We start from the raw sequence: 12,789 nt of genomic DNA on the forward strand, positions 1-12,789 counted from the left end.
GAAAGAAGCTTCCAAGTAATTGGCGACCCTTTTCTTAAAATAGCTTCATTGCCCATTTTTCAACATTGACAGATCCCATAGGTAAAGATTTTAAAGGTATACTTAAAATGAAAAGAGTTAAGCGCGTTTTCTCCATTTATTTTCTCAATATATTTAACACTCCCCCGGTAATACTGAAAGTATTACCCGGTTATTATTATTTAACGCGCTTTAGTTTAATTCCAAATTACATAAATGTTGTACCGCCCTTCGAATTAATTGTTCATTTTTTGTTTTCACCACGCACATTCTATTCCGACCGTCGCGACCATCGATCACTTCGCGTATTACACCAATTTTCCACATATGTCGTGGTAACTTATCTTCTTGGATTAACACAACATCACCAATTTTAAATTGAACATCGTTCTTTGCTAATTTTGAATGGTGCGCGGATTTTAGTTCCATCATATAATCGTGCCGCCAACGCTTCCATGTTTTATTTAGAACATTTTCCCGATATTTTAACCGTTTTGTTAATTCCATACGCGTAGTTGGCACGTTTTTATTTTCCAATTTTAAAGGTGGCAAAGAATTTAACCTTTGCCCTATTAGGAATTCAGCCGGTGAAAGCGGGGTAGGCTCTTCCGGATCATTGTAAATATATGTTATAGGCCTGCTATTTATCAAGGCCTCAACCTCCAAAATAGAGGTTTCTAATTCCGTATAGTTGAAATTAGCCTGACCTAAGATTTTTCTTAATGCAATTTTGGTGGTGCGAACAAGTCGCTCCCACCACCCTCCATGCCAGGGTGCCCTTTCAACGATAAACTTCCATTGAATTCCCTTATTACCAAAAAATTCCTGTAGCTCCCGCTCTTTAAGATTTCTCCAGATATTGCACAAATCAGTGTTGGCTTTTTTGAATGTTTTCGCGTTATCAGTATATATGACTGATGGTAACCCCCTCCGCGAAATTATCCTTCTCAGGGCTAAGATGAATTCATCCGTGCTAAGGGAAGGGACCAACTCCAAATGGACCGCCCGGGTAACCGCACATGTTGCCAAACAAATGTATACCTTTTTATTGTTAAGGTTTCCGTCTTTCACAAACAAAGGTCCCGCAAAATCTATTCCCATTTTCGCGAACGGTGGGGATTCATCTATCCTATCTGACGGCAAGGATGCCGTTGGCCTATCCGCTTGTTTCACTGTAGTTTTTCTACATTTTATGCAATTTTTAACCACTTTCCTTGCCAATTGCCTGTTTGCGGGAATCCAATACCTTTCCCTGTTTTGAGTTATAGTATCATTGATACCTCCATGCAATACCTGCTCGTGACTCCTCATCATTAATAGCTTAGAAAAATGAAGATTTTTACTGAGAATAATGGGGTGCTTTTCTTCGAAACGTAAATTAGAACTCTCGATCCTCCCCCCAACACAAATAATTCCGTCTATTAACATCGGACTTAACTGTGCAATTTTAGAGGAATGCTCAATTTCTTCCCCCTTTTTTAAGGATCTTAGCTCCTCTTCATATTCCTCCGATTGAATGTCTCTTACCCAAGTCAATTCCGCGTGCAACATTTCCACCGCGCTAATTGGCCCTATATTTTTATTTTTATTAATGAATCGGAATACGTACGCAGTAATGCGCAAAATCTTATCTAACGAATTGTGCCTGTTCAAATCCAATATGTGTTGAATGCCAATTTTTTGCTTAACACTAACCCCAAGAATTAATTTTCGCCTTTCGTAGGAAACCACTTCCAGATTTGTTTCTGGAATTGATTTAGGCCAGTATTCTTCAGTTTGTTTCAACCATTTTGGGCCCGACCACCAAAGTTCGCTTTTTAACAGGTCCTGCGCTGCCATACCCCTTGTTGGAAGATCAGCCGGGTTTTCAGTCCCCGGACAATGACCCCATACTCCCCCTTTCGTTAAATTTTGAATCTCTTGAACCCTGTTGGAGACGAAAGGTTTCCAACTCTTAGCAGCGCTCGTTATCCACCCCAGTGCGATGGTTGAGTCTGTCCAGAAAAATAGGCGATCCAATTTATCTTGAAATGTTTCCCTAATATAATTCGTTAATCTCGCCCCTATTAAACATCCCATCAACTCCAGTCTAGGAATTGTTTGACTTTGATCCTTGTCATTTCCTGAATTTTTTATCGGCGCAATCCTAGTTTTAGAGACCACCAACGCCGCCCCCACCTGATTGTTCTCCGTTTCATATTTGACGTAGACTGCTGCCGCGTACCCTTTCAGACTAGAATCGCAAAAACAGTGCAATTCTAATCGTTTTAATTTTCCATCAGTTTCCCAAAAGTAATTTCTGGCAATTTTGACATCGTTCAGAACGGGCAATTCCGAACACCAACTCAAGAATTGTTCGCTTATATCGGCTGGGGTTTCGGAGTCCCACCCGATTTTTTCTCTTTGCAGCCACAGCTTTTGAAATAGCATTTTACCCCTAATCACAAAGGGTGAAATGAGACCCATTGGATCGAAGATCTGAGAGATCAAGCTTAACATATGACGTTTCGTGTTTTTAACTTCCTTGCTATAGGAAATTATGCTGTTCAGGTCATACTTGAAACAGTCTGATAGCGGTTCCCATTTAATACCCAAGACTTTGGTCTCTTTTTGCATGATCCCCTTTTCAAACAAGCCTCCCTCGTATTCATTCCACTTCGATATCAATTCTTGACTGTTGGAACCCCACTTTCTAAATTTCATACCCGCCCTTTGCATGGTTTCTGCCGCGCCTACCGATATCTCGAATGCCTCGTCTACTTCGTCCGCTCCAGTCCCCAGGTCGTCGACGTACAAATCTTGATCTAATCTCTCTTTGACTCTTTTGTCCACCCCGTCGCTCACCTTTAGATGATGCTTTATTGTGCATGCTAGCAAGAACGGACTACTCTTTACGCCGAAAGGTACCCGCGTTAGTCTCATGGTTGTAAAGTCCGAATGACTAATTTCCCCGTCCTTTTCTCGCACCCATAAGAATCTGGTGGAATCCTTTTCTTGATCATCCAATTTAATTTGAAGGAAAGCCTTCTCTATATCCGCTACCATTGCAATTTTGTGCTTCCTAAACCTCAATAGGAGGAGAAGAAGATCCGGATATAGATTGGGCCCCTGTGCTAAACAATCGTTAAGTGATGGAGCATTGTAGGCGTGTGAGCTCGCGTCATAAACAACCCTTAATTTTGTGGTTTCCACATTTTCCCTAACCACCCCTTGATGTGGAAGATAGTATGTCCCAGGTTTTGATGCGCCTAATTCATTTTTAGGGACCTCCTCAATGACGCCGTTTTCCAATTGATCTGCTATGATACCCTTGTATTCCTCATAAAATTTGGGGTTACCTTCAAATTTTCTAATTAACCCTTGCATTCTTTTTGACGCAACCGCGAAATTGTCAGGTAGGGTTTCTTTTGTCACCAACCAGGGGAAATTAACGCAGTACCTACCATCTTCCATTTTAACTGTGTCAAAAAAGTTGTTTAGCGTCACCTCATCCGAGATGTCCAGACTTTCCTTTTCAGTTATGCCCAAACTTTCTAAGTTCCAAAAATTTTCCAAGGTTTGGTGCACCTGTTTTTGACCTACTCTAACCAACATTGTTTTTACGGATTTACCTGTTCCGTTTCCACCCCGTTTGACTACCATATCTGTTGGCCCCTGAATAGTCCAACCCAGCTTAGTTTGTTGGGCCATTAAATTTGAAGACAATCTTTCAAAATTTTCTATGGCTACATCCCAATAGTGATCAGCGCCAATCAAAAGATCACATTGCGTGTTTGAGTTTTCAATACTTTTGGTATCTTCCGCCATTTTTAATCCCTTTGATTCCATTATTATTTCTAAATCACGCAATGAGTTAGCACTGCCAACCGCCTCGTAGCAGATGAACGGTAACTCTATAGCCACTATGTCTGAAAACTCGTTTTTATTGTCTCTATTTTCAAGCCTTAATTTTACCATTTTTGCTTTAGTCTCTCTGGGCTCTTCGTTCCCACAACTAAATATTTGTAGGTTTTGTTCGCCAACAATTGGAAGCCCTAACTTTCTGGACAACTCCTCTCTTATAAAAGTCGCCTCGCTCCCCCCATCCAAGAAACATCGTATTTTCGCCCCCTGCTGCGAATGTGTCGGGTTCTTTAGAATACCAACCGCAGTTTGCAGTAAGACTTTTCTATCCCCCACGCTACCAACCCTTGCCGCTGCCGAATTGACTTGGACAATTTCTTTAGCGTGTGTATTTTTATTTTCATCGTTTTCCGACCCATTCTCGACGTTTTTGGAATTCACCTCATTTTTGTGGCATATCGCGTAATTATGCCGCCTGTGGCACCCTTTACAGCTTTTAAACTTTGACCTACAATATTTAACCCCGTGTCCTGAGCGAAGGCAAATATAGCACCTAAATGTTTCCGCGAGAATTTCCCTTTTTCTTTCCAATGAATGATTATTGCAATTTACTGACTTATGAGTGTCAGCGTTACAAAAAGCGCAGAACATAACTTCCGGATTATTACTGACCTTTGCTGTGAAAGCCCTCGCCGTAACGTTATGCTTGTTTCTATCCGAATTAACACTAACTCGAGGTTTTTCATCCTCTTTTTTACCTTGCTTAGTTTTGCACGCGCTTTTCCCCGGCCCGGCACCCAGAAATTCAGCCATTTCCCTACTTTCAATTTGATCTCGGATGAAATCAACCAGTTCCTGAATATCCCAATTAACATTATTAGCCGAAGACCTATATTTTATGCAATAATCTGTCCTAATCTCGCTCGGCAGACTCGCCATAATGGCAGGACAAACAATGGAAGCTTTGTCTTTCACGTTAAAACCTAGAATTTCAAGACTCCTTAAACTAATTTCACATGTGTCTAACAAGTTACGCAATGATCTCAGATTACCCACATCTTCCACAGGCTCAAGATTGTATAATTTCTTCATATGATAATTAACACTATATCCCGATTTTTCGAACCTTCTTTTTAACAACCTAACAGCCTCATCGTACGACGCGCCTGATTGTGTCAAGCCATCTATTGTTTGAAGCGCGTCGCCTACTAGATACGAGGAAAGGTAAATAAACTTTTCTACCTTTGATAACCGTTGGTTAGAACCTACTGTAGCTTCGAAACGTCCCCAAAAATTGTTCCAATTTTCATATGTTCCGTCATAGGTTGGGATAATCAACTGTGGCAGTCTGACTTCCTGTTGATACGCGACGTTCGCGTTTGATGGTACCGCGGTCGGACTGACGATTGTTGAAAACGATCCACACGCTGACCCTGCTGGTGTCCTTGTAGCCTTCTTAATCCTCCTAGTTAAGGATTGTTTCGTATCCAGTAGCCTTTCTTTATAGGCGATAGCGTCTGCTGTTTCTTTTTCCATTTCCGCTTCGTCCTCAATGAGGGCTTCCACCTTTGCGTCGATTTGAGTTAGATCATCCTCCTTTTGATTTAAAGCCTCCAATGCATCCTCCAAATCTTCTACCTCCGTTTCTGGTATTGCTAATAAAGCTTCCGCCGACTTAATTCGGTTTGTTGCTGCCGTTCGAATGCTCTTCCTCGCTGATTTCACGAGTTTAAAAGCCGCCGCCTTTTTGGCGTTTTGTCCATTGCTACTGGCGTGAGTAGCATTACCCGTGCCGCTTGCACTCGTTGAGTTTTCGTCATTATCCATTTTAAAGCCAAGGATTACCGATTATTTAAAGTCAATCCCGGGTCTCGGCACCATGTTATAACTCTGGGAGAGCCGTTGAATTTTTGCTCTAACTCTCGGACTGAAACAAGAGCTAGTTTGCGTTTGTATTGACTATTCCAAGTCCTTTACTTCAAAACAGAGTCCAAATTTCTATCTTTCAAGATTGAAATTGCAAGTGCATAACGACAACAAAAAGAAATACTTTATTTTCCAAAATGACCTTTTGGGTCCGTCCAGGAGAAAGTTTCAAACAGTTCTGATTTTACAAGAAGCTCGCTCGCCTTTCAGGTGAGGGCTTTACAATAGGCAATAGTTTCTGGCGCCATGTAGACGGAAACCATTGCCTTTACAAGACTTTACCCAAAACTTCCCATGCTGATATAACTGATAAGAAATAGCCGAAAGAAGCTTCCAAGTAATTGGCGACCCTTTTCTTAAAATAGCTTCATTGCCCATTTTTCAACATTGACAGATCCCATAGGTAAAGATTTTAAAGGTATACTTAAAATGAAAAGAGTTAAGCGCGTTTTCTCCATTTATTTTCTCAATATATTTAACAGTCATACCACCAGATAAGAGAAAGAACTCAAAGAAAATTTGTCGTAAATTGAAATTGGAGCAAAGCAAAAGCATCCACCACGGTATCGTTTTGTCATGGTTTTGTGTAGTCTAAAGCATTGTTTAACAAGGAATTTTAGGCATTAAGTCGGAACAGTGAAGCAAATTGTTCGGATTGCACTGAATTTCGGCGCGCTTGTCAGAAGCAACGCAAATTGGTGCGTGCCAAAGCGAAACTCAGTGTGGACGGCCCTTTAGACAAATGTCGAACAATATTGGACTCAAACGAAGCCAGTATAGATGCTCTATTTTTTGTTTTTGCACACGACATCATAGATGGCGTTTGCAGAAAATTTGGCGAAGGGTAAGCCACTCTGTAATGAAGTGATGGTGTACGATAGGAAGGGTAATACGCGGTATAACGCGGAAATACACTCGGGATTACTTTTTACAATTCTTCTTTTAATATTAGAACGGATTGTAGGCCTATCGCCGGAATATACGGCATTAAAACCTCCAAAGAGATAATTCCGGGGAAATACGCTAGTGCCTTATCCTTCGAAAGACGTTCGTCTATGCGCCTCGCTATCACGGTGACTCGAAATTATGTACGGTGGGACCCTCGTATTTTCAGCTTGAGAGGTTACTGAGAATCAAGGAAGGAGAGATCTCCGCTCTAAAACGCGACCGCTATCACGGGAATCTTGTATTGTTTACGGGGAACCTTTATTTTCATTACCGACTGAATAGCGGCTAGTGGCAAAGGTCTAGAGCCGATAGAATGATCGTGGATTCATTGCGAGAAATAATGTGATGAGATTATTTTAGTCTTTTTTACCCTTCAAAAATATTATTGTGGTTTAGTAAGCAAAGTCTTAGAGCCTATTGGATTTTGGATGTAATTATTATGCAAGACTATCATCGTGAGCCTATATCATAAATATCGAAGCTTAACTGAATATTCTACTTTAATTTAAGTACCAATTTTTCAAGCTAAGTTCATTTCGTCATTTAATTGAGACCATTTTTGTTCATATTATACTCGTTTATTAATAGCTCCTTAGAAGCAGAGAGAATTTAAAATAGGGAGTGGAAACTGAGGAATATTATGTAGCTCAAAAATCACATGATCAACAAAACTGGCCAGGTCTATTTCCGGTATGATTTTTAGTGGCCCCTCCCTCTAGGGTGGGACTAGAATGTTGCGGGAGGGTCTCTAGGGGAGACGAAATTTGAAAATTTGGCGCAGAACAGTTCTTTGCTGACACCACTAGAGACGTCCGCAACTGTGGACATTTATAATGTCTTTAGCATTGAAAGGTAAGTTAAATTTTAAATCTACCTTGTTTAATGCGTTTTTAGGAGCTGTAAACCAATGTTTCAAAGCTTCTTTGAAGATAATTTCGGTGGAGGAATTTGTCTTTTGCTTTAACAGCGGGAAAATAAAACCTTTTTTGGTTGTCATTCAAAATGGGCCAACTACATGGGTAAATCAACTCTTTTAGTTAGTATTTGAGAAATTTAAATTTGCCCAACATCAAAATACTACGAAAGAAAGTTTCTTGACAGAAACACACAGAATCTGTATAGCTGACAGGCATTCAAATGAAGTGCAACAAGTTTTGGCACTATTGTGCCCTGAATTTGAAAATGTGTTAGAACTGAGCCAACGGACCTTAGTGGCAAGAGTGTTACAAATCTTTGCCAAAATGTTAATGGCCAAACTTGAAGTGGGAGTGGATACAGCTGTAGCCAAGCAAAACACAAAGGCTAAGAAGGAAGCAATGCAGCTACAACCATTAGAATCAACGTCTAGTCATCGCACTCCCTTGGGTCAAATTACGATTGAGCAAGATATACAGCCAAACCACGCAGTCACTAGGTATGTTGCGGGGTTTTCAGCCATTTCGTTAGTCAAGAATAAATGCCCAGCAGAACTGACGTAAGCTATTTTTAAAAAAGAAATGGATCACGTTCTTACTGATTCCACGGAAACTTGGACCGTAAAACTGTCACGAGGAGGATTGGTTTTTGTTACAGACCCGTTTTTTGACTTAATCAAAGTGCTGAAACAAATATCAGATAAAATTTGTCTAAATGGTGCTGCAAGAATACGAAATCAGAATCTCAAGACCATTGCACTAAAACAAATCCTAGTCAATACTGAAGTTAATCGTAGGTGGCAACTACTTTACGCAAAGCCAGACAATAAAAGGTGGTTGTCAAAAGTCCTAAATGTATTTTTAAACACAAGGGGGAAATGTTTGGTCAAAGATTTGTTAGAACTTTATCAATACAACTGAAAAGAAGCTATCAAAGCGAAAAAGGCCTGAAAGACAAGAGCGATGAATCTCCGAACACATGCTCTCCAAAGAAAGTGAAATCCTCTCCAATGAAAGTGAAGAGCTCTCCAAAGAAAGTAACGATTAGGAAAAATGTTAAAAAACCACTTTAGTCAAAGATGTGTCAATGGAAATCCCTACTCTACACATTCCTGATATACCCTGTTCATCTCAAACATTGATTTCTGTAGATGAATGTTCAAAATATAGCTTTTTAAACGGCGATCCCAATATAAATATTTTTAAAGAGTTTTTACCCCCAAACATTATTTGTGAAAGTGAGTCTGTGATGACGCCACCCACTATCCATATTCCAGACAACAATGTTCCTATTTCAAAAGGGTCTAACATTAAGGACTCTCAATATCTTTTTTTAAATGACGACGAAGATCTCGATATCTTTATGGAATTTTTACCACCAGAAAACAAAGACTCCTGCATGTGCAAATAGATAATTGTGAGAGCCTTATTTAATTTATTTTTTTTTTTAAATATTTATGAAATGTTTGACAGGTTGTTGATATTAAAGAGAATAAATTGTATTTATGAAACATGGATTTTCGATATTGTGCTAATCAAAAGTTTACATTCTATTAATGAATAGATATGATGCCATTTACAACTTCTACAACCAGGCCTTGTAAAGATTTCAATCTATCCATATTGGCCTCAAAAATTGCGACAGAGGGATTACAATTTTGACCACCTGAACACCGTTGCCTCCCAAAATTTTGTTCTAGGGGGTCCTGGTTTAGGTGTCCGGTCAGTACAAACTGAGCACCTTTCTGTAAGAGAAACTTTACAATCTGTACTGTTGAAAGAGCTATAATAAGAACATATACTATCAGTTTCTGTAATGCATCATCTGTTCTTAAGGAGATATGTTACCAGTAATTCTTAAGCCTTGAATTGTTTCCCGACTTAAAAGCATCCTGTCTCTGTCTGCTATAGAAAAATCACCAGGTCGACTCGCAACATCTGCTACCCATTCAATCAAGTACTTCATAAAATCTCCTTCTAGCCACAATAAAAAACAATTAAAATTTACTGTTACAGCAAAGTTACAAAAATTTTAAATAATTTCCTTACTTTTAAACGCTCGTCATTAAAGCACTTATACGGACTCTTGTTTGGTTTTCGTTTCCGCGAGGCTTCATTGCAATTTTTTACATTACATAAATCGAAGTTCTTATTAAATGTTCGAATAAATTTAACAGTTTCTAAATATTTGCTCTCTCCAAAAAGAGTTTCTATAGCAAAGGCCACAGTTTCACTTAAAACTTGTGTGGCATAATTCACCTTCATCTTCAACTGAGTGAAATTGAGGTTTTAGTTCCAGTTCAATGCTTCTTTCAAAGGCCAGGTTAAAATTTGTCTCATTCGTTCCATCAGAGATAAACAGCAAGTCTAAAACAGAGTTCGTTCCCATTTCCGAGGTTATACTGCTGGAGCTCGCCATTATGTCCTTATTATTAAATACTTAAGCAATAAAAACTAAGTAACACAACCTCATAGAGCCTAAAACACCTAGACACACCGGACTAAACCTTGGCCCTTGGTAAAAGTAACGAAGACTCTATTCAAGACTCGGCGCAATTTAAAACCAAGAAGTAGGGGGAAACTTTAACCATCTAGTATAAAACTTTCAATCACAAACTAATTGACACGCCCGAATCATTCAAAATAAACTAAAAACGTTACACAATTGATAAGAAAATCAGACTGTACAGCCTGTACAAGACTAACTTCCCGCCAACACAGTTGAAGATAGAGTAACGCAAAAATTCGAGAGTACAATCGTATTTATAGCCTTCAGGGATTTTTTATGATGCATGGGTAAGAACTTGAAACAAATTTAGTTTTTTTCTTTGCCTAGAAACAACTGCCACCATGGAGAAATATTTCGGGAGATCTAGCCTCAATGTAAGGTACTTTCGAGGAAACTTTCATTCTAAAACCAATACAAATACCCCATGGAAAATGCCAATGTAAAATAGAGCAAAAAATATCTCTAAAAAAACCAGTTTTTACACCTTATCTCAGAAACGTAAAATCTGTTTTTTCAATTGCAATTTGTTACAAACCAAGCCACTCAAAAACTATATAATAAATAGGGTTTTTTTAACAAGGAAGGATCGAATTAAATGGACTTGACAATACGTAGAAAGCTACAGAGGATTAATATACAATCTTAAACGCTGCGGAAATAAAAGTAGTTTCACGAAACTGTTGTTGAAATGAACTATAGTAACGCCCGCCGCGATTGTGTAAAATATTCCCAGATTTTCTTTCTATTTTTTTAAATCAAGGTTTTTTTTATTGGTCACGAGGGAAGCTGTCGTAAAACAAGCATTAACAAGTTGGGAAAACCAAAATATTACCTCTCCGAGTCAAGAGGAGGAGTACTTACAAACTTATTTACCCAGATATGAAATTGTTTCTTTTTTTTATGAACAAATACTCAAGTTAAAATTTATGAAATATTATAGCATTAAACAAAGCATGGCGAATATACTGTAATTAGACGACATTTTACATCCAATAAGGGTATACATAGTTTACAGACTAGGAGGATTCATAGCATTTGCACAGGGAGGCCAGGCTTCACATATGAGAGACCTGACTCAGTCACTAGGTGAGTCTAAAGCCAAGCCTCCTTGTGTAAATGCTATGAATCCTTCTAGTCTGTAAACTATGTATACTTGTACACATTAAAATCAGCCGATGGGGAAAAACGGGAAATGAAGAAATAAAACTTTGGAGGGATATTACCTTTACGACGTGTTTGTAAATGCCCAATTTTCTATTCCTCAACTGCATACCCTCTATGTTCAAAGCCATTTTAACAACAGGGTTGCCGCGTAAACACTACCCTCTCGTTTCATCTCAACGATTTTCTTAGTTTGTCAACATAACGTTACATAACACCAAAGCTTATTTGTGGCTACACGCGCTGAAAGTAAATGAGCACCATAAAAAGCGTCAAAACACGAAGCTATAATCCGACTACGATCAGACCTTTCTGATGTGGGCTGTGTTCAGCAGTGCTCACCAAAAAAGACAGCGGATCACCCGGGCCATAAACCATTGACAAAATCCTAGTCGTCTCGGATAGTCTGCTTCGTTTAACGACTGAATATAGAGTCGTTTGAATTGTAAATACCAAACCCGCCGTTGGGATAAATTCATTAAAATCATTGGCGGGATTCGGTTTAATGGAATTCTTCGCAATGGCAAGATACCTTAAAGTCTTACTAAGATCATTGAATCTAAAACATATCATCTAAAATTGCTGTTTTGTTTAAACGAAAAAAACTACTGAATAGCTTTTGATTATTTGTAGTTAATCGTACTTTTCCAAAAAATCGATCAGAAAACCCAGAGCCCTAACAACAGACACAAACACATAAACGACCGTGACAGATCCTCTTCGTGACATACGTGACCGGTACAAGTAAAAATAACGATCAATGTCGGCTAAATTTAACCTAATGACAGCTTTATAAAAAAAATCTTTGAAAAGATAATCGATCCACATCCAAGTATTTTCCGTTCACCCATGCGTCATTATACTGGGCTATACAAAAGTAATTACATGAAAGTAAAAGATATTAATATAGAGAAATATAAACTAATAAAAGGCGGAGAGATAAGTTCATTTAAAACTAAGACAATAAGAATACATTTGAACAAAATGTACAGTGAGGAATTCGTTGCTCTGAGCTTGTTTCAGACAATATTTCACTGATCATAAACAGGATTAAGTAATTTTTTGTCAGATTTAAAAATTAAACATCCAATACTTAATATCATACCGCGGCTCCTGTGGATCCCCTACAAGGGGACTTTCCTCCTGAACTCCGGGTTTGGCTTCGCAAAGGCTAGTGGGCGGGATTTGTACATGCACGTATAAATCGCGCCCACAATTGCCTCTAGCTTCGCCAAGCCAAAACTGGAGTTCGTAAGGAAAGTCAACTTGTAGGGGATCCACAAGAGCCGCGCTACGCTTTTAGAGCCAATGTTGTCCGGATGTTGAAAGAAACCGAAAAGTTTAGCTGGGAAGATTTACTTGCCTATAGAGACACTAAACAATAAATATTTTTAAGCCCATCTCTATGAAATATCTTCAAGAAAGTGGTTTTTAACTAACTACCCTTCAAATTCCATAAAACTTAGCTTT

The 12,789-nt window shown here is 38.9% G+C and overlaps 1 protein-coding gene across 1 annotated transcript; it reads right to left on the bottom strand.

Moving 5' to 3' along the window:
* Positions 1–210: 210 nt before the first annotated feature.
* On the bottom strand, positions 211–5,688 carry LOC149668528 (uncharacterized). The gene has a single exon (XM_089840801.1). The coding sequence runs from the start codon at positions 5,686–5,688 to the stop codon at positions 211–213; it is 5,478 nt and encodes a 1,825-aa protein (XP_089696927.1).
* Between the last annotated feature and the right edge of the window lie 7,101 nt (positions 5,689–12,789).

The sequence above is a fragment of the Phalangium opilio genome, unplaced genomic scaffold, assembly GCF_054372755.1.
Source record: "Phalangium opilio isolate 3A_F unplaced genomic scaffold, DU_Popi_V2 ptg000055l_1, whole genome shotgun sequence".
NCBI lineage: Eukaryota > Metazoa > Arthropoda > Arachnida > Opiliones > Phalangiidae > Phalangium > Phalangium opilio.

Excerpts from the sequence above, each read along its gene's own strand:
- LOC149668528 (XM_089840801.1), bottom strand. The coding sequence starts at position 5,688 with ATGGATAATGACGAAAACTCAACGAGTGCAAGCGGCACGGGTAATGCT.